Source organism: Salvelinus fontinalis, unplaced genomic scaffold (assembly GCF_029448725.1).
Source record: "Salvelinus fontinalis isolate EN_2023a unplaced genomic scaffold, ASM2944872v1 scaffold_0077, whole genome shotgun sequence".
NCBI classification, from domain to species: domain Eukaryota; kingdom Metazoa; phylum Chordata; class Actinopteri; order Salmoniformes; family Salmonidae; genus Salvelinus; species Salvelinus fontinalis.
In genome coordinates, this window is record NW_026600286.1 from 298,234 (window position 1) to 322,495 (window position 24,262).

Genomic DNA, 24,262 nt, shown 5'->3' on the forward strand with positions numbered 1-24,262 from the left:
TTACCCACCTTTTTATTTATAACTGCCCAACCGACCCACACCATGTAAGGTACAAAAATGCATCAGACTTTGACATTGCAGCGTGGGAGAATGACCCTTCATGTGGCTCTTCAGGGACACAAGACACACAACGCTGCATCCTACGCTAATGCCAGTTCAGACATTTTCTCTGTAACAACCTGCAAAGCTTTTTTTGCCAATTGCCTCATTTAACGGGGCGCCCGCGATGTTCCTGCCGTTCTGGTGGCCGTTTTCCTCACACAGCCCACCCGCCCTTCTCCCGACTGGCAACATTAAAGCTGCCAGTCTGAAGTAAGATGTTTTTTTCCGTAGCTATTAAGTAGTAAATTCCCAAATGCTCAATAAAAAATACAATACAGGCATTAAGCTGGAATTGTGTAGTAATATGAATAGATGTTCACCAGTAGGTGTGTCCCCTAACTCTGCTCATCACTACTCAAAATACACCATCACTACTGACTTACCACTCATGTATGTAGGAAATAAGTAGTGAATCAACAAATTATTGAGTAGAACTTGTGAGGTTGTAATGAATAGTAAGTTAGTCGTTTTGAGGTTGTGGCGATATACTGCCATCTGGTGGCGACTACAAACAATTGCATAATAGGAACTATTTACAAATTGATGGTCCTTGAACATAAATATTAGTGCTTGAAAAAGTACTTGGAAATACCTTGAATTGGACTTGCCACTGTCTGTACGAACCCTTCACTCATAAAGGAGCCTGGGTGCCAGTCTGTTTGTGCTATTATTCTACTACTTGCCAATGTCTGTACGAACCCTGCTGTTGTGTTCAGAACGTGATCTATTCACACAGTTTTTTGTAGACTATGCAAATGTTTGTGATGCTGGAAGGAGAGAGTTGACAGGCAGAGTGAGGTGCAGACAGTTCAGGGGAAAGATGACCTTGATGTTATATTGCCAGGAAGCAGAACAAGCATTGTGAGGATGTTTAGCAGATGCAGATGACCTTGATGTGGTATTGCCAGGAAGCAGAACAAGCATTGTGAAGATGGTTAGCAGATACAGTCCACACACACACACACACACACACACACACACACACACACACACACACACACACACACACACAGATGATGCACGAGAAAGAGGACACAGACAAAGTGAAGTTACTCTTGAGATTGCTGGATTTACTAGAGCAGGTTGAGGGGAAATGTACCTCTATGCTTAGTACTTTCTTTGCAGTATTAACTCCTACAACACACACAATGTTAACTTATTCTTATACAAACACATCCAAAAAGAAGGGAAAACTACTGGCATCCCAGTGGCGCCCATAGGGGTCAACGTTTGACCTCTTATTGACTAAACCATAAAGTCAGAAGTCAATCTGATCTGTCCCAGGCCACACCCTGTCTAGGGTCAGATGGTGACCCTTGTGGAATGCAGGAATGTCCCTATTAATGTCCACTGTAATGTGTTGTGAAGCATCCTGCAATTCCTGCCGTATTCCCGCTGCTGTGTTGTGATGGGTTGCCTGGTTACCCGGCCCGAACGCTACTCCACGCCCACAGATGTTTATTTTCCGCTATGTGGCTGGATCTGAGTACCTCCCCGCTGATTTCAAGACTGCAAACCCATTCTAATCGTTCTGATTTGTCCCATGAACTGAACTGGTGGGTTGGGTCAGAGCCAGAACGTGGGTAAAGGGTCATTTTTTAGAAAATGTGTTATTGACTTTGATACTGATTTGGTTATCCAATCGCTGATGACTTTGTTTTGTAGCTATGACAACACACATTTTGACGTCAACAAAAACAACTTCAACGATGGCGGAAAAATTCCGATTGGAGTCGTCAGGCGTGTGATAGGTGGATTAGAGAGGTTGAGAATGTCTTCATTAGGAAGACTGGTAAATCCCAAAACACAAACCAGACAGCACTGCTGTTTTTTTGGAGTGGGTTTTTGTAGTCTGCCACATAACATGTTCCAGAGACTGAAGATGGCATAATGGCTGCTTCTCAAAATGGCACCCTATTCCTTTTATGCTCACTGGTTGAAAGCTGTGCCCCATCTAGCGAATAGGGTTCCATTTGAGACTCGGTCCTTCTCTTGGCACGTTGGCTAAAGTAGAAACGGACTGGAACTCTAGCCAGGTCATTGCAGAAAATATGGCAACAGAAACATGCTAACTAAACTAGAACAAACACAACCATTTCTATATTAAGTCTTGAGTAAACCCCATTTTTTTTGTCTTGTTTTCTCTCCAGCTCGCTGCGACGCTCACCATCCCCTTCTGGCAGTGGTTCCTCACCAAGTTTGGCAAGAAGACAGCTGTGTACATCGGCACCTCTGTAAGACTTAGCATACCATCAGAATGATCACACACAAAATGCCTTAGTCCATGGAGGCATGCTTTATTGGGCCAGGGCCTTGGATGAGGAGACACTGAAGGCAAATCTCAGCTAGCCGAACTCAGCTAGCCGAACTCAGCTAGCCGATCTCAGCTAGCCGATCTCAGCTAGCCGATCTCAGCTAGCCGAACTCAGCTAGCCGAACTCAGCTAGCCGAACTCAGCTAGCCGATCTCAGCTAGCCGATCTCAGCTAGCCGAACTCAGCTAGCCGAACTCAGCTAGCCGATCTCAGCTAGCCGAACTCAGCTAGCCGAACTCAGCTAGCCGAACTCAGCTAGCCGATCCGAACGAGTGTGCTTGCATACTCCCTTAAAAGACCTTTAAAAACCTTGAAAAAAGCGACAATGGTACTCTTTGTCCCTTTTGAGACACAGTAGCCAGTATACACTTCCTAAACAATTGTCAGAATGAATCTAACTCAAGAAATCTGACATTAATTTGTACGTTTTTTGCCGAGATCTTAATCGTGCAATTTTTTACATCTATCTAAACGAGTCGTCTCTTGTTAAATGACAACTGAAGAATCCCTACTGTTTCACCAATCACAGAGAAAGTGGCGTAGACTTGGGCTCTGAAAAATCCCGAAGTCCAAAATCGTCACAAAATGTTGTCATAATAAATGCACAAACCCGTTTCTGTCTGGGAAGCATGCGGATGCCTTTCTTACTCAATGAAGACCAACCATCTCCAGGTCATTTGTATCTCAAGGACCACGTTTAAATGGATACTTCAGGATTTTGGCAATTTAAAAAAAATACATTTTATTTAACTAGACAAGTCAATTAACCTGTCTAGGATCAGCGTGGCGCTAGCGGCACTCCCCCCCCCCCCCCACTGAAAAACCAGTGCCGCGAAATTCAAAAAAAATATTTTTTTTAAATATTTAACTTTCACACATTAAAGTCCAATACAGCTAATGAAAGACACAGATCTTATGAATCCAGTCAACATTTCCGATTTTTAAAATGTTTTACAGGGAAGACACAATATGTAAAGATGTACATCTATTACCTAAAAACACATTAGCATAATCCACCATCTTTTATTTGTCCACCAACACCAGTAGCCATCACCAATTCGGCTAAACTAAGATATTTATAGCCCCTAACCAACAAAAAAACTCATTAGATGACAGTCTGATAACATATTTATGGTATGGGATAGGTTTTGTTAGAAAAAAGTGCATATTTCAGGTATATGGCATAGTTTACAATTGCACCCACCATCACAAATGGACTAGAATAATTACAATGAGCAACGTGTTTACCTAACTACTAATCATCAAACATTTCGTAAAAATACACAGCATACACGAATCGAAAGACACAGATCCTGTGAATACAGACAATATTTCAGATTTTCTAAGTGTCTTACAGCGAAAACACAATAAATCGTTATATTAGCTTAGCACATAGCAATTAGCAGCCCAGCATTGATTCTAGCCAAAGTGAGCGATAAAAGTCAACATCGCCAAAAGATATTAATTTTTTCACTAACCTTCTCAGAATTCTTCCGATGACACTCCTGTAACATCACATTACAACATGCATATACAGTTTGATCGAAAATGTTTATATTTAGCCACCAAAATCATGGTTAGACAATGTGAAATGTAGACAAGCTGGTAAAGAAAACGTCCTTGCGCCACTTAGACAGTGATCTACTCTTATACATAAATACTCATAAACGTGACTAAAAAATATAGGGTGGACAGGGATTGATAGACAATTTAATTCTTAATACAATTGCGTTATTACATTTTTTAATTTATCCTTACTTTTCAATACAGTTTGCGCCAAGCGAAGCTACGTCAAAAAACATGGCGTCCTAAGCCACTAAAATGTTTCGACAGAAACACGATTTATCATAATAAAAATGTCCTACCTTGAGCTGTTCTTCCATCAGTATCTTGGGCAAAGGATCCTTTCTTGGGAGAAATCGTCTTTTGGTGGAAAGCTGTCCTCTTGCCATGTGGAAATGTCAACTACGTTCGGGATGAACTGAAAAGCGTGCCCAACTTTTCACATCGTTGCAAAAATAAATGTCCCAAAATCGCACTAAACGGATATAAATTGCTATAAAACGCTTTAAATTAACTACTTTGTGATGTTTGTAACTCCTATAACGAGTGAAAAGATGACCGGAGAAATATAACAGGCTAAACTAACGCTTGGAACAGGAGAGGGTCGGTGTCTTCCACGCGCGTTACGCAGCAAGAAAAGACTTGCTAGCTAAAGGTTTTTTTCATTTGTAGGGCCTGTGAACGAGCAATCGAGCCCGTTGGAATCGTCATCACGTAAAGGCATCCAGGGGAAGACGTAAGAAGTGTCCGTATAGTCATAGCAACGACAGTGCCCGTTTAAATGACTTCAGAAAAGTGGCCAACGTTTCTCAAATCTGACTCCATGTCAGGGAAATTGCTGTAGAATGGGCTCTGTTCCACTTAGAGACAAAATTTCAACTCCTATAGAAACTATAGACTGTTTTCTATCCAATAATAATAATAATATGCATATTGTACGATCAAGGATTTTGTGGGAAGCCGTTTAAAAAATTAGCCACATTAGCATAAATAGTCTAAACAGCGCCCCCATCCCCAACAGGTTATTAAGAACAAATTCTTTGAAGGCCTACCCCGGCCAAACCATAACCCGAACGACGCTGGGCCAATTGTGCGCCGCCCTATGGGACTCCCAATCACGGCCGGTTGTGATACAGCCTGGAATCGAACCAGGGTCTGTAGTAACGCCTCTAGCACTGAGATGCAGTGCCTTAGACTGCTGTGCCACTCGGGAACCCAATGAAGTCCTTTATCTACTTTCCCATAGTCAGATGAACTCGTGAATAACAGTTTTATGTCGCTATGTGCAGTTTGAAGGAAGGTTGCTAACTAGCATTAGAGCATTGACTGGAAGTATGGTAACTGCTAGCATGCTAGTAGATAGCACAATGACTGGACGTCTATGGTAACACTAGTTAGCATTGCTCGCAAAACTACCTCTAACTTCCTTCATACTGGATGCAGAGACCTAATGGTATCCACAAGTTCATCTGACTCTGGAAAACCTTCCTAATATTGAGTTGCACCCCCTTTGCCCTCAGAACAGCCTCAATGTGTCGGGGCATGTACTCTACAAGATGTCAAGCGTTCCACACGGATGCTGGCTCATATTGACTCCAATGCTTCCCACAGTTGTCAAGTTGGCTGGATGTCCTTTTGGGTGGTGGATCGTTCTTGATACACACGGGAAACTGTTGAGCGTGGAAAAACCCAGTAGCGTTGCTGTTTTTGACGCACTCAAACCGGTGCACCTGGACCCTAGTAGCATACCCCACTTAAAGCCATGAGGTCGAAGGAATTGTCCGTGGAGCTCCAAGACAGGATTGTGTCGAGGCACAGATCTAGGGAAGGGTACGAAAAAATGTCTGCAGCATTGAAGGTCCTCAAGAACACAATGGCCTCCATCATTCTTAAATGGAAGAAGTTTGGAAACACCAAGACTCTTCCTAGAGCTGGCTGCCTGGCCAAACTGAGCAATTGGGGGAGAAGGGCCTTGGTCAGGGAGGTGACCAAGAACTCCATGGTCACTGACAGAGCTCCAGAGTTGCTCTGTGGAGATGGGAGAACCTTCCAGAAGGACAACCATCTCTGCAGCACTCCACTAATCAGGCCTTTATGGTAGAATGGCCAGACGGATGCCACTCCTCAGTTAAAGGCACATGACAGCCCGCTTGGAGTTTGCCAAAAGGCACCTAAATGACTCAGACCATGAGAAACAAGATTCTGTGGTCTGATGAAACCAAGATTGAACTATTTGGCCTGAATACCAAGCGTCACGTCTGGAGTAAACCTGGCACCATCCCTACGGTGAAGCATGGTGGTGGCAGCATCATGCTGTGTGGATGTTTTTCAGCGGCAGGGACTGGGAGACTAGTCAGGATCGAGGCAAAGACGGCAGATCGAGGCAGAGAAGAATGGGAGAAACTCCCCAAATACAGATGTGCCAAGCTTGTAACTTCATACCCAAGAAGACACGAGGATGTAATCACCGCCAAAGGTGCTTCAACAAGTACTGCGTAAAGGTTCTGAATACTTTTTATTTAACTTTTATTTAACTTGGCAAGTCAGTTAAGAAGACATTTTTAATTTACAATGACAGCCTACACCGGCCAAAGCTGGACGATGCTGGGCCAATGGTGCACCGCCCGATGGGACTCCCAATCACGACCGGTTGTAATACAGCCTGGATACTTATGTAAATGTGATTTCTGTTATTTTTAAATATAAATTTGCAAAAAAACAACTTAAAAACCTGTTTTTGCTTTGTCATTATGGGATATTGTGTGTAGATTGATGGAGAAGAAAAAAAATGAATCAATTTTAGAGTAAGGCTGTATCGTAACATTCTGTGTACATCATTGATGATAAATGTTTTCTCTCCTCTCTGCAGTCTGTGATCCCCTTCATGATCCTGGTGGTGTGTGTGAAGAGTAATCTCGTCATTACCTACATGGTGTCGTTCGCTGCCGGGGTCGGAGTCGCTGCTGCCTTCCTGTTGCCGTGGTGAGTTGAAGTAGCTGTCTGTCCCTCATCTTTTCTGTTTCACTGTTTTCCCTCTTTTTATATCACTGACTGGTTTCTCTCTCTCCGTCTCTAGGTCCATGTTGCCAGACGTGGTGGATGTCTCTGACTCTCTGTCTCTGTCTCTAGGTCCATGTTGCCAGACATGGTGGATGTCTCTGTCTCTAGGTCCATGTTGCCAGACATGGTGGATGTCTCTGACTCTCTGTCTCTGTCTCTAGGTCCATGTTGCCAGACGTGGTGGATGTTACTGTCTCTGTCTCTAGGTCCATGTTGCCAGACGTGGTGGATGTCTCTGTCTCTAGGTCCATGTTGCCAGACGTGGTGGATGTCTCTGACTCTCTGTCTCTGTCTCTAGGTCCATGTTGCCAGACGTGGTGGATGTTACTGACTCTCTGTCTCTAGGTCCATGTTGCCAGACGTGGTGGATGTCTCTGACTCTCTGGCTCTGTCTCTAGGTCCATGTTGCCAGACGTGGTGGATGTTACTGACTCTCTGTCTCTGTCTCTAGGTCCATGTTGCCAGACGTGGTGGATGTCTCTGACTCTCTGTCTCTGTCTCTAGGTCCATGTTGCCAGACGTGGTGGATGTCTCTGACTCTCTGTCTCTGTCTCTAGGTCCATGTTGCCAGACGTGGTGGATGTTACTGTCTCTCTGTCTCTGTCTCTAGGTCCATGTTGCCAGACATGGTGGATGTTACTGTCTCTGTCTCTGTCTCTAGGTCCATGTTGCCAGACGTGGTGGATGTCTCTGACTCTCTGTCTCTAGGTCCATATTGCCAGACGTGGTGGATGTTACTGTCTCTGTCTCTGTCTCTAGGTCCATGTTGCCAGACGTGGTGGATGTCTCTGACTCTCTGTCTCTAGGTCCATGTCTCTGACTCTCTGTCTCTACGTCCATGTTGCCAGACGTGGTGGATGTCTCTGACTCTCTGTCTCTAGGTCCATGTTGCCAGACGTGGTGGATGTTACTGTCTCTGTCTCTGTCTCTAGGTCCATGTTGCCAGACGTGGTGGATGTCTCTGACTCTCTGTCTCTAGGTCCATGTCTCTGACTCTCTGTCTCTACGTCCATGTTGCCAGACGTGGTGGATGTCTCTGACTCTCTGTCTCTAGGTCCATGTTGCCAGACGTGGTGGATGTTACTGTCTCTGTCTCTGTCTCTAGGTCCATGTTGCCAGACGTGGTGGATGTCTCTGACTCTCTGTCTCTAGGTCCATGTCTCTGACTCTCTGTCTCTACGTCCATGTTGCCAGACGTGGTGGATGTCTCTGACTCTCTGTCTCTAGGTCCATGTTGCCAGACGTGGTGGATGTTACTGACTCTCTGTCTCTGTCTCTAGGTCCATGTTGCCAGACGTGGTGGATGTCTCTGTCTCTAGGTCCATGTTGCCAGACGTGGTGGATGTCTCTGACTCTCTGTCTCTGTCTCTGTCTCTAGGTCCATGTTGCCAGACGTGGTGGATGTTACTGTCTCTGTCTCTGTCTCTAGGTCCATGTTGCCAGACGTGGTGGATGTCTCTGTCTCTAGGTCCATGTTGCCAGACGTGGTGGATGTCTCTGACTCTCTGTCTCTGTCTCTAGGTCCATGTTGCCAGACGTGGTGGATGTTACTGTCTCTGTCTCTGTCTCTAGGTCCATGTTGCCAGACGTGGTGGATGTCTCTGACTCTCTGTCTCTAGGTCCATGTCTCTGACTCTCTGTCTCTACGTCCATGTTGCCAGACGTGCTGGATGTCTCTGACTCTCTGTCTCTAGGTCCATGTTGCCAGACGTGGTGGATGTTACTGACTCTCTGTCTCTGTCTCTAGGTCCATGTTGCCAGACGTGGTGGATGTCTCTGTCTCTAGGTCCATGTTGCCAGACGTGGTGGATGTCTCTGTCTCTAGGTCCATGTTGCCAGACGTGGTGGATGTCTCTGACTCTCTGTCTCTGTCTCTAGGTCCATGTTGCCAGACGTGGTGGATGTTACTGACTCTCTGTCTCTAGGTCCATGTTGCCAGACGTGGTGGATGTCTCTGACTCTCTGGCTCTGTCTCTAGGTCCATGTTGCCAGACGTGGTGGATGTTACTGACTCTCTGTCTCTGTCTCTAGGTCCATGTTGCCAGACGTGGTGGATGACTCTGACTCTCTGTCTCTGTCTCTAGGTCCATGATGCCAGATGTGGTGAATGTTACTGTCTCTGACTCTCTGTCTCTAGGTCCATGTTGCCAGACGTGGTGGATGACTCTGACTCTCTGTCTCTGTCTCTAGGTCCATGTTGCCAGACGTGGTGGATGTTACTGTCTCTGTCTCTAGGTCCATGTTGCCAGACGTGGTGGATGTCTCTGACTCTCTGTCTCTGTCTCTAGGTCCATGTTGCCAGACGTGGTGGATGTTACTGTCTCTCTGTCTCTGTCTCTAGGTCCATGTTGCCAGACGTGGTGGATGTCTCTGACTCTCTGACTCTCTGTCTCTAGGTCCATGTTGCCAGACGTGGTGGATGTCTCTGACTCTCTGTCTCTGTCTCTAGGTCCATGTTGCCAGACGTGGTGGATGTCTCTGACTCTCTGTCTCTGTCTCTAGGTCCATGTTGCCAGACGTGGTGGATGTTACTGTCTCTGTCTCTAGGTCCATGTTGCCAGACGTGGTGGATGTCTCTTACTCTCTGTCTCTGTCTCTAGGTCCATGTTGCCAGACGTGGTGGATGTCTCTTACTCTCTCTCTCCGTCTCTAGGTCCATGTTGCCAGACGTGGTGGATGTCTCTGACTCTCTGTCTCTGTCTCTAGGTCCATGTTGCCAGACGTGGTGGATGTCTCTGACTCTCTGTCTCTGTCTCTAGGTCCATGTTGCCAGACGTGGTGGATGTTACTGTCTCTGTCTCTAGGTCCATGTTGCCAGACATGGTGGATGTTACTGTCTCTCTGTCTCTGTCTCTAGGTCCATGTCTCTGACTCTCTGTCTCTGTCTCTAGGTCCATGTTACTGACTCTCTGTCTCTGTCTCTAGGTCCATGTTGCCAGACGTGGTGGATGACTTCCAGGTCCAGAACCCAGACTCTCAAGGTCACGAAGCCATCTTTTATTCCTTCTATGTCTTCTTCACCAAGTTTGCCTCTGGAATCTCCCTGGGGATCTCCACTCTCAGCTTGGAGTAAGTTTACCCTTCACAGATGGACACTTTGGCCCTTGGCCTCTTGCGGCCCCTTCGTGCTGTACATATTCATTTAGACATCATCAGTCAGGAAGTCTTACTTTCCCAGTCTGGCCAAGTAAAGAAAAAAAACACGAGGATAAGCCAAATCCCACTTCAAAGCACAGGATTGTTTCTCCATCTGAATTAGTAATGTGTGTCACATGAACTTCTTTGATCAAAGTCCTGTGGTTAAATTCCTTTCTCATGATTTCCTTGTTCTCCTTCCCTCCATCTGTAGTTTTGCAGGGTATATGACTCGAGGTTGCACCCAGCCTGAGAACGTGGATATAACCCTGAAGGTTCTGGTCTCCGCGGCGCCCATAGGACTCATTCTGATTGGCCTGGTCATATTCCGCTCTTATCCAATCGACGAAGAGAGGAGGCAGGGCAACAGGAAGCTGCTGCAGGAGCAACGGTAAGACTTGCATGTCTGACTGGGAAACTCGGGCCTCGTACACCAAGCATTTCCTTTGTATATGGAAATATTGCCAAATTGTTTACCATTTATAAGATCACTTATTGCTTTCAGAAGTACTCATATTTGGCACTCTAAAATTAAAGTACTGGAATACCTTGAAAATCTGACATTTCTCAAGTTGGTACCTGAAAAATACTTAATGAATATCAATTATCAAATATGTTTATGGAATATATAAGAACAATTTATTGGTCTTGTAAATGTCCAGGCAGACAAGTTGTATTTCCTCATGTGTTTTGTGCTCTGGGTGCCAGGTGAGCTCGCTCATTCCACCCACTCTACTACTCAGACAGGCTGGTACATATCTGACTGATTAGGCGCCGCCAAACGTCACATCGATAGCTAAAATGCCGGGCCAATGTAGATTCCATCCTGCCTTTTTGTGCCTATGGAACATTTCTGCAATCTTTTTATTTCAGCTCATGAAACATGGGGACCAACATTTTAGATTTTTATTCATTATAGTTTACCCACCTTTTATTTACCGCTACATGACTGGACCGTTTAATAAGGTGCAAAAAAAAAATACATCAGACCATGACATTGTGAGCATGGATGAATCAGCCCTGAAGAGCCGCATGAAGGGGGGAGGGGGTAAGACACAACGCTGAATCCTGCGATCGCGCCCGTTCTAAATAATGTAACTTTTCCCCCGCCAATCTCCTCATTCACGTGGTGCCTGTGTAACAGTTCAGCTTCCGTCCCTCTCGAACCAGGAACAACTACTTCAAGGTCTCAGAGCGAGTGACGTCACCGATTTGAAACGCTATTAGCGCGCACCACCGCTAACTAGCTAGCCATTTCACATCGGTTACACCTGCTTCAGCAGTTCTGTTGGCCCGTTACTCACACAGCCCACCCGCCATTCTCCCGACCCGGCATCACTAAGGGTGCGTTCGTAAATTCACTTCTGGCTATCTACTCCGATTTCAGAGCACTCTCGTCAGAGCGCAGAATAACTGACAAATTTACGAACGCTCAACACCCATTGAATATGGTCAGTGTCAGTAAACGTCGGCAAAAAAAGCGTTATTAAATCGTTGCCAGCAGCACAGTTACAGTCACCAACGCTCTGGATAACATGAAAAACAGCCCAACCAGCTCTGGTAGGGGGAGTAAAATGGTCAGAGTGGGGTGTTCTCTCATTATGTGTCTGGAAGTAGCTAGCAACAACCTGGCCAACATTAGCCAGTTAGCTTGGGTGCTTGACTGCCGTTAGTCAGAACGCTACAACCTTATTCCTCGGCCAGAGCTCACGCCGAACACTCTGAGAGCGAAACACTCTGAATTTACTAAGGACCCTGAGTGTACTCTGACACGCTGGAGGCAATTTACGAACTCACCCTGAAGCTGCCACTCGGAAGCAAGATGCTTTTTTTTGTAGCTATTAAGTAGTAAATTCCCAAATGCCCAATAAAAAATACAATACAGGCATTAAGCTGGAATTGTGTAGTAATATGAATAGATGTTCACCAGTAGGTGTGTCCCCTAACTCTGCTCATCACTACTCAAAATACACCATCACTACTAACCTACCACTCATGTATGTAGGAAATAAGTAGTGAATCAACAAATTATTGAGTAGAACTTGCGAGGTTGTAATGAATAGTAAGTTAGTCGTTTTGAGGTTGTGGCGATATACTGCCATCTGGTGGCGACTACAAACAATTGCATAATAGGAACTATTTACAAATTGATGGTCCTTGAACATAAATATTAGTGCTTGAAAAAGTACTTGGAAATACCTTGAATTGGACTTGCCACTGTCTATACGAACCCTTCACTCATAAAGGAGCCTGGGTGCCAGTCTGTTTGTGCTATTATTCCACTACTTGCCACTCCTTGCCATGCCTGGTACCCAAGCTATTCATCAAGTACATTTGTTGTGAACTGTTCAGGTATAATGGACTGCTTGTCTGTCGTGTGTAACCCCCAGGTCTCTCTGTTCTGTTCTCACAGGGAAAACGAGGCAGACTCCAAAACCGACTCCACAGAACTGACCAACATGGTGTAGGTTCTAGAACACTCATGGATCAATGGGGTGACTGATTGTTGCTTGCACTAAGGTGGGGCTAATGAGGGGGCTGGACCTATCACGAAGGAGATACTGCTTCCATCCAATCACACTGCTGCTTCAAAGGATCACTAACATAAGGCCAAAACCAGAAAATGTTTCTAAACTGCAGCTCCGTATGGCAAGGAAGGACAACATATCTTAACCCCCCCCCCCATGATATGACTGACGGCCTTCCTGGTTTAAGTCCCGCCCACTTCAGCTATGACACATTTTCCCAACAGACGTCACCCGCTCTGTCGTCAGTGTTGTTTTTTGGGGTCAAATCTAAAATGGCAACCCATTTCCTAGTGCACTATATGGGGCTGTGACGGCGTAATGGGGACTCTGTACGGTGTCATTTGAGACTCTTTTTTGATGTTAAATTAATGTTGCACAGAACCTTGTTATGTTATGGGTACAATGCGTAGTACTGGCGTGTACCATTTGTTGATGTATATTACCATAACTTTGTCTATTGTAGGTATAACTTGAACATCTCTAATGACTTTAGACACTAGAACAATGTATTACAACCCTCTTTTTCTAGTGTGAAGAAGACTGTCCAAAGCTAAATAAGAGCCTTTTTATTTATTTTGTATTTATTTTTTACTGGTATCGATTACAAAAGTCAGACTTTTACATTTTTGATAGAATATTTCTACAACAACTTTGAATATCAAATGTTTCTACTAAGTGTATATAGACTTCAGTTTGGTACTGTCTTGACTGGTAGGGCTACTGTACTGTCTTGACTGGTAGGGCTACTGTACTGTCTTGACTGGTAGGGCTACTGTACTGTCTTGACTGGTAGGGCTACTGTACTGTCTTGACTGGTAGGGCTACTGTACTGTCTTGACTGGTAGGGCTACTGTACTGTCTTGACTGGTAGGGCTACTGTACTGTCTTGACTGGTAGGGCTACTGTACTGTCTTGACTGGTAGGGCTACTGTACTGTCTTGACTGGTAGGGCTACTGTACTGTCTTGACTGGTAGGGCTACTGTACTGTCTTGACTGGTAGGGCTACTGTCTTGACTGGTAGGGCTACTGTACTGTCTTGACTGGTAGGGCTACTGTCTTGACTGGTAGGGCTACTGTCTTGACTGGTAGGGCTACTGTACTGTCTTGACTGGTAGGGCTACTGTACTGTCTTGACTGGTAGGGCTACTGTCTTGACTGGTAGGGTTACTGTCTTGACTGGTAGAGCTACTGTCTTGACTGGTAGGGCTACTGTCCTGTCTTGACTGGTAGGGCTACTGTACTGTCTTGACTGGTAGGGCTACTGTCTTGACTGGTAGGGCTACTGTCTTGACTGGTAGGGCTACTGTACTGTCTTGACTGGTAGGGCTACTGTACTGTCTTGACTGGTAGGGCTACTGTACTGTCTTGACTGGTAGGGCTACTGTACTGTCTTGACTGGTAGGGCTACTGTACTGTCTTGACTGGTAGGGCTACTGTCTTGACTGGTAGGGCTACTGTACTGTCTTGACTGGTAGGACTCTGACTACTGTACTGTCTTGACTGGTAGGACTCTGACTACTGTACTGTCTTGACTGGTAGGGCTACTGTACTGTCTTGACTGGTAGGGCTACTGTACTGTCTTGACTGGTAGGACTACTGTACTGTCTTGACTGGTAGGACTCTGACTACTGTACTGTCTTGACTGGTAGGACTCTGACTACTGTACTGTCTTGACTGGTAGGACTCTGACTACTGTACTGTCTTGACTGGTAGGACTACTGTACTGTCTTGACTGGTAGGACTACTGTACTGTCTTGACTGGTAGGACTACTGTACTGTCTTGACTGGTAGGGCTACTGTACTGCCTTGACTGGTAGGGCTACTGTACTGTCTTGACTGGTAGGACTCTGACTACTGTACTGTCTTAATCCAGCATCAGCTGCTTCTGATCTGTAATATATTGTCGACCTGTTAGTCCCAGTATCTGCATACTGTTAATTCAACACTTTTTCCCCCTCCTTTGTTTGTAGTGTTTATGTACATATTTAGCAATGTCTGGAATAAGTTAGATTTGTATCATTTAGTTCCTTTTTTTAAGACCTTGTCTACTATTTGACACACTTTACAAGAAAGTGAGATCTCTTATCGATTTATTGTTTTACAAGTCGTGTGTTTCATACAGTTTGAAACCAACTCAAATGTTTCCTTCCCCACTTTTCTATGGGCGGGTTTGTTTTGTATGGTCCAGTACCCCTGGTGGGTAGAGATTTCACTTTAAAGGACCAATGCAATGCTCTAAAATGTACAAACACTGCCTACCCAGGGCACCGGGCCATACAAAACAAACTTGACCATACGCATATTCAACAGGGGTGTATTCACTAGGAAAGCAAACAGGGAGGAACCTACCTGAATTCATGCAATATAATCGTTCGCACAAATGTAGCGCAAATGCGCACAAATGTAGCGCAAATGCGCACAAATGTAGCGCAAATGAATACACCCCAGTTGTGGCCCAGAAGAGATTTGTGTCCAACTTTATAACTCTATAGACTGGAGGTAAAAGCTGTGCTCTTCACAGCAATTTCCTCACCATTAAACCAGAACCACTATAGCATAACTGTGAACCAAGCTATTTTACACAGCCTATACAATCTATAGTATCTCTACTACGTCGTTACTAGTTAACGACGTAGTGTTGGGCAAAACCATAATGACAGTTCGTACTAATCTAGAAAGAGTACATTTTGAAGTATTTGAGTGACATCTGCAGTGTGGACTTTTGAAAAATATCCTGCTTTATATTCTAGATTTATCCTATTTTTTAAAAATATAATATATTTTTTAAGGCTGCTGTTGCAACTGAAATTAGTTCTGAATGCGTATGACAAAGTTCTCACTTCCATGTGTATTGGGCTCAAAACCTTTTTTATTTGGAAAGTTAACAATTTGTATTTATTTTTTTATTTTATTTTTTTAATGGTAAATCCTCAGTCTTATCTTTTTGTGTAGCTGTGTTTTTTTTTTTTTGGGGGGGGGGGGGGTTGAAAAGGCAAGCAAGTCAAAGTATTGGAAAATGGGGGGGGGGGTAAGAAGTTTGTGTGTTATTGTATTGAAAGAGTCCACAGGATGTCAGTTGAAATTGATTTACAGACGAAAAACACTGGGCTAGGCCTTATACATCAGACCCATGGACAATATCATCTTACATTGAAATATACACTGAAAAAAAAACTTTTTCAACGATTTTACTGAGTTATATGAACTGTAAGGAAATCAAGTCAAGTGAAATAAATGTATTAGGCCCGGATCTATGGATTTCACATGACTGCATATACAGATATGCATCTGTTGGTCACATATCAACAACAACAAAAAGGTAGAGGCGTGGATCAGGAAACCAGTCAGTATTCGGTGTGACCACCATTTGCTTCATGCAGCGCGACTCATCTCCTTCAGATAAAGTTGATCGGGCTGTTGATCGTGGCCTGTGGAATGTTGTCCCACTCCTCTTCAACGGCTGTCCGAAGTTTCTGGATATTGGCGGGAACTGGAACACGCTGTCGTACACGTCTATCCAGAGCATCCCAAACATGATCAATGGGTGACATGTCTGGTGTGTATGCAGCCCATGGAAGAACTGGGACATTTTCAACTTCCAGGAATTGTGTACGGATCCTTGCGACACGAGGCCGTGCATTGTCATGCTGAAACACGAGGTGATGGCGGCGGATGAATGACACGTCAATGGACCTCAGGATCTCGTCACGGTATCTCTGTGCATTCAGATTTGTCATCGATAAAATGCAATTGTGTTTGTTGTCTGTAGCTTATGCCTACCTGCCCCATACCATAACTCCACCACCACCACCATGGGGCACTCTGTTTACAACGTTGACATCAGCAAACCGCTCGCCCACATAATGCCATTCACGCTGTCTGCCATCTGCAGTTGAAACCTGGACTCATCCGTGAAGAACACACTTCTCCAGCGTGCCAGTGGCCATCGGAAGGTGAGCATTTGCCCACTGAAGTCGGTTACGACGCCGAACTGCAGTCAGGGCCAACACCCTGGTGATGATGACGAGCACGTAGATGAGCTACCCTGAGATTGTTTCTGACAGTTTGTGCCGAAATGATTTGGTTGTGCAAATCCACAGTTTCATCAGCTGTCCGGATGGTTGGTCTCAGACAATCCTGTAGGCGAAGAAGACGGATGTAGAGGTCCTGGGCCTGCTTGGTCTGCGGTTGTGAGGCCGGTTGGACGTACTGCCAAATTCTCTAAAGCTTATGGTAGAGAAATTAACATTTAAATTATCTGGCAACAGCTCTGGTGGACATTCCTGCAGTCAACATGCCAATTGCACACTCCCTCAACTTGAGACATCTGTGGCATTGTGTTGTGACAAAACTGCACATTTTATTGTCTCCAGCACAAGGTGCACCTGTGTAGCGATCATGCTGTTTAATCAGTTTCTTGATATGCCACACCTGTCAGGTAGATGGATTATATTGGCAGAGGAGAAATGCTCACTAACAAGGATGTAAACACATTTGTGCACAATGAGAGGGGAAAAAAAAGCTTTTTGTGCAAATGGAAAGTTTGTGGGATCTTCAATTTCAGATCAACACTTTACATGTTGCAATTATATTTTTGTTCAGTATTTTAACAAAGTTATGTTATAGATACGGTTATATATTTACAGACGATTATAATACCTGTTGATCAGTGCCTTCATAATGAACTAAATGTTTAAGTGGTCACTCTAGTGGTCACCTAGCTCTAGTCCTAGTTAGAGGAAAGGTCTAGTGCCCTGGACCAGAGCTAGTGGACATCTTGTGTGCCAAAAAGTGGGAGAGAGAAGGCTAATCCAACTTCGGTTACCAGATTTTCTCCATTTCTACCTGATCAGTCTCATACAATGGGGAAAACTTGTCATTGTCCCACACAATGAAATGGTCATCCAATCGAGTGTGGATCTGTCTCCGTCCATTTCTCACACGCTATCTGACAGCACTCTGGGACAATTTGTGGATTGAACTTGGGTGAATGATGCCTCTTGCCATAGAGATCTGACATTTTACAAAAATTACACTGATTGGCTCAAGACAGGAGCTATGGTAATTAACTGAGATGTTGTTAGTCACACGCGGCATCCCTATTGGCCCAAGGGGGAGTGGCGCTGCATCATTCATGTTTACTGTTATCTTGTTTATTTTTCTTGTTGTTTTTTGTTTTGATGAATATGTTTGGCGATGACCTTCCCTGTTTGACTCAAGGCGGTAAAAGGCCAACGTGTTTAGGCTCTAAAACCAGAATTGTTTTAATATATCTTACTTCCACACAGAGCTGTGTGGATGTAGGTAAAAGTTGTATATCTTTTGATATCCGTGCCAGAAAGTGATCTGAACGGGTGTTCGAAGTAGTTATTTAATAAATGTTATACTAATTGATGCAGTATTGTGCTTTTGTCTGTCAGAATTCATTAAGGAAATACATTTCCTATCAACGTTGATGTACAGCTGATGTAACGAAAGGGTCATCCCCCCTCTGCCCTAGAGTAATAAGACTACCATACAGCCAGCCCTCTGCCCTAGAGTAATGAGACTACAATACAGCCAGCCCTCTACCCTAGAGTAATGAGACTACCATACAGCCAGCCCTCTCTGCCCTAGAGTAATGAAACAGACTACCATACAGCTAACCAGTCATCCCTAGAGTAATGGAACAGACTACCATACAGCCAGCCCTCTGCCCTAGAGTATTGAAAGACTACCATACAGCTAACCAGTCATCCCTAGACTAATGAAAGACTACCATACAGCTAACCAGTCATCCCTAGAGTAATGAAAGACTACCATACAGCTAACCAGTCATCCCTAGACTAATGAAAGACTACCATACAGCTAACCAGTCATCCCTAGAGTAATGAAAGACTACCATACAGCTAACCAGTCATCCCTAGACTAATGAAAGACTACCATACAGCTAACCAGTCATCCCTAGACTAATGAAAGACTACCATACAGCTAACCAGTCATCCCTAGAGTAATGAAAGACTACCATACAGCTAACCAGTCATCCCTAGAGTAATGAAAGACTACCATACAGCTAACCAGTCATCCCTAGAGTAATGAAAGACTACCATACAGCTAACCAGTCATCCCTAGACTAATGAAAGACTACCATACAGCTAACCAGTCATCCCTAGACTAATGAAAGACTACCATACAGCTAACCAGTCATCCCTAGACTAATGAAAGACTACCATACAGCTAACCAGTCATCCCTAGAGTATTGAAAGACTACCATACAGCTAACCAGTCATCCCTAGACTAATGAAAGACTACCATACAGCTAACCAGTCATCCCTAGACTAATGAAAGACTACCATACAGCTAACCAGTCATCCCTAGACTAATGAAAGGCTACCATACAGCTAACCAGTCATCCCTAGACTAATGAAAGACTACCATACAGCTAACCAGTCATCCCTAGACTAATGAAAGACTACCATACAGCTAACCAGTCATCCCTAGACTAATGAAAGGCTACCATACAGCTAACCAGTCATCCCTAGACTAATGAAAGACTACCATACAGCTAACCAGTCATCCCTAGACTAATGAAAGACTACCATACAGCTAACCAGTCATCCCTAGACTAATGAAAGGCTACCATACAGCTAACCAGTCATCCCTAGAGTAATGAAAGACTACCATACAGCTAACCAGTCATCCCTAGAGTAATGAAAGACTACCATACAGCTAACCAGTCATCCCTAGAGTAATGAAAGACTACCATACAGCTAACCAGTCATCCCTAGACTAATGAAAGACTACCATACAGCTAACCAGTCATCCCTAGACTAATGAAAGACTACCATACAGCTAACCAGTCATCCCTAGACTAATGAAAGACTACCATACAGCTAACCAGTCATCCCTAGACTAATGAAAGACTACCATACAGCTAACCAGTCATCCCTAGACTAATGAAAGACTACCATACAGCTAACCAGTCATCCCTAGAGTAATGAAAGACTACCATACAGCTAACCAGTCATCCCTAGACTAATGAAAGACTACCATACAGCTAATCAGTCATTCCTATACTAATGAAAGACTACCATACAGCTAACCAGTCATCCCTAGACTAATGAAAGACTACCATACAGCTAACCAGTCATCCCTAGACTAATGAAAGACTACCATACAGCTAACCAGTCATCCCTAGACTAATGAAAGACTACCATACAGCTAACCAGTCATCCCTAGACTAATGAAAGACTACCATACAGCTAACCAGTCATCCCTAGACTAATGAAAGACTACCATACAGCTAACCAGTCATTCCTAGACTAATGAAAGACTACCATACAGCTAACCAGTCATCCCTAGACTAATGAAAGACTACCATACAGCTAACCAGTCATCCCTAGACTAATGAAAGACTACCATACAGCTAACCAGTCATCCCTAGACTAATGAAAGACTACCATACAGCTAACCAGTCATCCCTAGAGTAATGAAAGACTACCATACAGCTAACCAGTCATCCCTAGAGTAATGAAAGACTACCATACAGCTAACCAGTCATCCCTAGACTAATGAAAGACTACCATACAGCTAACCAGTCATCCCTAGAGTAATGAAAGACTACCATACAGCTAACCAGTCATCCCTAGAGTAATGAAAGACTACCATACAGCTAACCAGTCATCCCTAGACTAATGAAAGACTACCATACAGCTAACCAGTCATCCCTAGACTAATGAAAGACTACCATACAGCTAACCAGTCATCCCTAGAGTAATGAAAGACTACCATACAGCTAACCAGTCATCCCTAGACTAATGAAAGACTACCATACAGCTAACCAGTCATCCCTAGACTAATGAAAGACTACCATACAGCTAACCAGTCATCCCTAGAGTAATGAAAGACTACCATACAGCTAACCAGTCATCCCTAGACTAATGAAAGACTACCATACAGCTAACCAGTCATCCCTAGACTAATGAAAGACTACCATACAGCTAACCAGTCATCCCTAGAGTAATGAAAGACTACCATACAGCTAACCAGTCATCCCTAGACTAATGAAAGACTACCATACAGCTAACCAGTCATCCCTAGACTAATGAAAGACTACCATACAGCTAACCAGTCATCCCTAGACTAATGAAAGACTACCATACAGCTAACCAGTCATCCCTAGACTAATGAAAGACTACCATACAGCTAACCAGTCATCCCTAGAGTAATGAAAGACTACCATACAGCTAACCAGTCATCCCTAGACTAATGAAAGACTACCATACAGCTAACCAGTCATCCCTAGACTAATGAAAGACTACCATACAGCTAACCAGTCATCCCTAGACTAATGAAAGACTACCATACAGCTAACCAGTCATCCCTAGACTAATGAAAGACTACCATACAGCTAACCAGTCATCCCTAGACTAATGAAAGACTACCATACAGCTAACCAGTCATCCCTAGACTAATGAAAGACTACCATACAGCTAACCAGTCATCCCTAGACTAATGAAAGACTACCATACAGCTAACCAGTCATCCCTAGACTAATGAAAGACTACCATACAGCTAACCAGTCATCCCTAGACTAATGAAAGACTACCATACAGCTAACCAGTCATCCCTAGAGTAATGAAAGACTACCATACAGCTAACCAGTCATCCCTAGACTAATGAAAGACTACCATACAGCTAACCAGTCATCCCTAGAGTAATGAAAGACTACCATACAGCTAACCAGTCATCCCTAGACTAATGAAAGACTACCATACAGCTAACCAGTCATCCCTAGAGTAATGAAAGACTACCATACAGCTAACCAGTCATCCCTAGACTAATGAAAGACTACCATACAGCTAACCAGTCATCCCTAGACTAATGAAAGACTACCATACAGCTAACCAGTCATCCCTAGAGTAATGAAAGACTACCATACAGCTAACCAGTCATCCCTAGACTAATGAAAGACTACCATACAGCTAACCAGTCATCCCTAGAGTAATGAAAGACTACCATACAGCTAACCAGTCATCCCTAGAGTAATGAAAGACTACCATACAGCTAACCAGTCATCCCTAGACTAATGAAAGACTACCATACAGCTAACCAGTCATCCCTAGACTAATGAAAGACTACCATACAGCTAACCAGTCATCCCTAGACTAATGAAAGACTACCATACAGCTAACCAGTCATCCCTAGAGTAATGAAAGACTACCATACAGCTAACCAGTCATCCCTAGAGTAATGAAAGACTACCATACGGCTAACCAGTCATCCCTAGAGTAATGAAAGACTACCATACAGCTAACCAGTCATCCCTAGACTAATGAAAGACTACTATACAGCTAACCAGTCATCCCTAGACTAATGAAAGACTACCATACAGCTAACCAGTCATCCCTAGACTAATGAAAGACTACCATACAGCTAACCAGTCATCCCTAGAGTAATGAAAGACTACCAGCTAGGAAATGTACTTGTAGACTTACTGCTGCCTTTATGAGAGGCTCCACAAATCAGTGGGAGAGATGGGATGTCTCGAGCCCATACCAGCAGCATATTGCAGATTATACAGGGCAACATTCATTTACATTTATTACATCGTTATGTAATACATGCATCACTAGCCACTTTAAACTATGCCACTTTATGTTTATATACCCTACATTACTTATCTCATATGTATATACTGTACTCGATACCATCTACTGCATCTTGCCTATGCCGTTCTGTACCACCACTCATTCATATATCTTTACGTACATATTCTTTATCCCTTTACACTTGTGTGTATTGTATAACACCAATGACTCGTGACGTGACTTGGACTTGAGCCTTATGACTCGACCTGACTTGATACCCTCCCGACCAGACTTGATACCCTCCCCGACCAGACCTGATACCCTCCCCAACCTGACTTGATACCCTCCCCGACCTGACTTGATACCCTCCCCAACCTGATACCCTCCCCAACCTGACTTGATACCCTCCCCGACCTGACTTGATACCCTCCCCAACCTGACACCCTCCCCGACCTGATACCCTCCCCGACCTGACTTGATACCCTCCCCAACCAGACTTGATACCCTCCCCAACCTGACTTGATACCCTCCCCGACCTGACTTGATACCCTCCCCAACCTGACTTGATACCCTCCCCAACCTGACTCTATACCCTCCCCAACCTGACTTGATACCCTCCCCAACCTGACTTGATACCCTCCCCAACCTGACTTGATACCCTCCCCAACCTGACTCTATACCCTCCCCAACCTGACTTGATACCCTCCCCAACCTGACTCTATACCCTCCCCAACCTGACTTGATACCCTCCCCGACCTGACTTGATACCCTCCCCAACCTGACCTGATACCCTCCCCAACCTGACTTGATATCCTCCTCCACCTGACTTGATACCCTCTCCAACCTGACTTGATACCCTCCCCAACCTGACTTGATACCCTCCCCAACCTGACTTGATACCCTCCCCAACCTGACTTGATACCCTCCCCAACCTGACTTGATACCCTCCCCAACCTGACTTGATACCCTCCCCAACCTGACTCTATACCCTCCCCAACCTGACTTGATAACCTCCCCAACCTGACTTGATACCCTCTCCAACCTGACTTGATACCCTCCCCAACCTGACTTGATACCCTCCCCAACCTGACTTGATACCCTCCCCAACCTGACTTGATACCCTCCCCAACCTGACTTGATACCCTCCCCAACCTGACTCTATACCCTCCCCAACCTGACTTGATACCCTCCCCAACCTGACTTGATACCCTCCCCAACATGACTCTATACCCTCCCCAACCTGACCTGACACCCTCCCCGACCTGATACCCTCCCCAACCTGACTTGATACCCTCCCCGACCTGACACCCTCCCCGACCTGACTTGATACCCTCCCCGACCTGACACCCTCCCCGACCCGACACCCTCCCCGACCTGACACCCTCCCCGACCTGACTTGATAACCTCCCCGACCTGACACTCTCCCCGACCTGATACCCTCCCCGACCAGACCTGATACCCTCCCCGACCTGATACCCTCCCCGACCTGACACCCTCCCCGACCTGACACTCTCCCCGACCTGATACCCTCCCCGACCAGACCTGATACCCTCCCCGACCTGACACCCTCCCCGACCAGACCTGATACCCTCCCCGACCTGACACCCTCCCCAACCTGACTTGACACCCTCCCCGACCTGACTTGATACCCTCCCAGACCTGACTTGATACCCTCCCCGACCAGACCTGATACCCTCCCCGACCTGACACCCTCCCCGACCTGACTTGACACCCTCCCCGACCTGACTTGATACCCTCCCCGACCTGACTTGATACCCTCCCCGACCTGACTTGATACCCTCCCCGACCTGACTTGATACCCTCCCCGACCTGACTTGATACCCTCCCCGACCTGACTTGATACCCTCCCCAACCTGACTTGATACCCTCCCCAACCTGACTTGATAACCTCCCCGACCTGATACCCTCCCCAACCTGACTTGATAACCTCCCCGACCTGATACCCTCCCCAACCTGACTTGATAACCTC

The 24,262-nt window shown here is 45.0% G+C and overlaps 1 protein-coding gene across 3 annotated transcripts in view; it reads left to right on the forward strand.

The window, feature by feature from the left end:
• LOC129842937 (sodium-dependent lysophosphatidylcholine symporter 1-B-like) overlaps window positions 1-15,642 on the forward strand; it is a 49,033-nt gene extending 33,391 nt beyond the window's left edge. The window contains exons 10-14 of one of the 3 annotated variants that reach the window (XM_055911644.1): window positions 2,253-2,336; window positions 6,849-6,961; window positions 9,965-10,108; window positions 10,389-10,565; window positions 12,588-15,642. In XM_055911644.1, coding sequence (XP_055767619.1) covers window positions 2,253-2,336; window positions 6,849-6,961; window positions 9,965-10,108; window positions 10,389-10,565; window positions 12,588-12,642 — 573 coding nt within the window. In that variant the 3' untranslated portion in view covers window positions 12,643-15,642. The other 2 variants (XM_055911646.1, XM_055911645.1) reach the window with 2 other exon arrangements.
• Window positions 15,643-24,262: the final 8,620 nt, after the last annotated feature.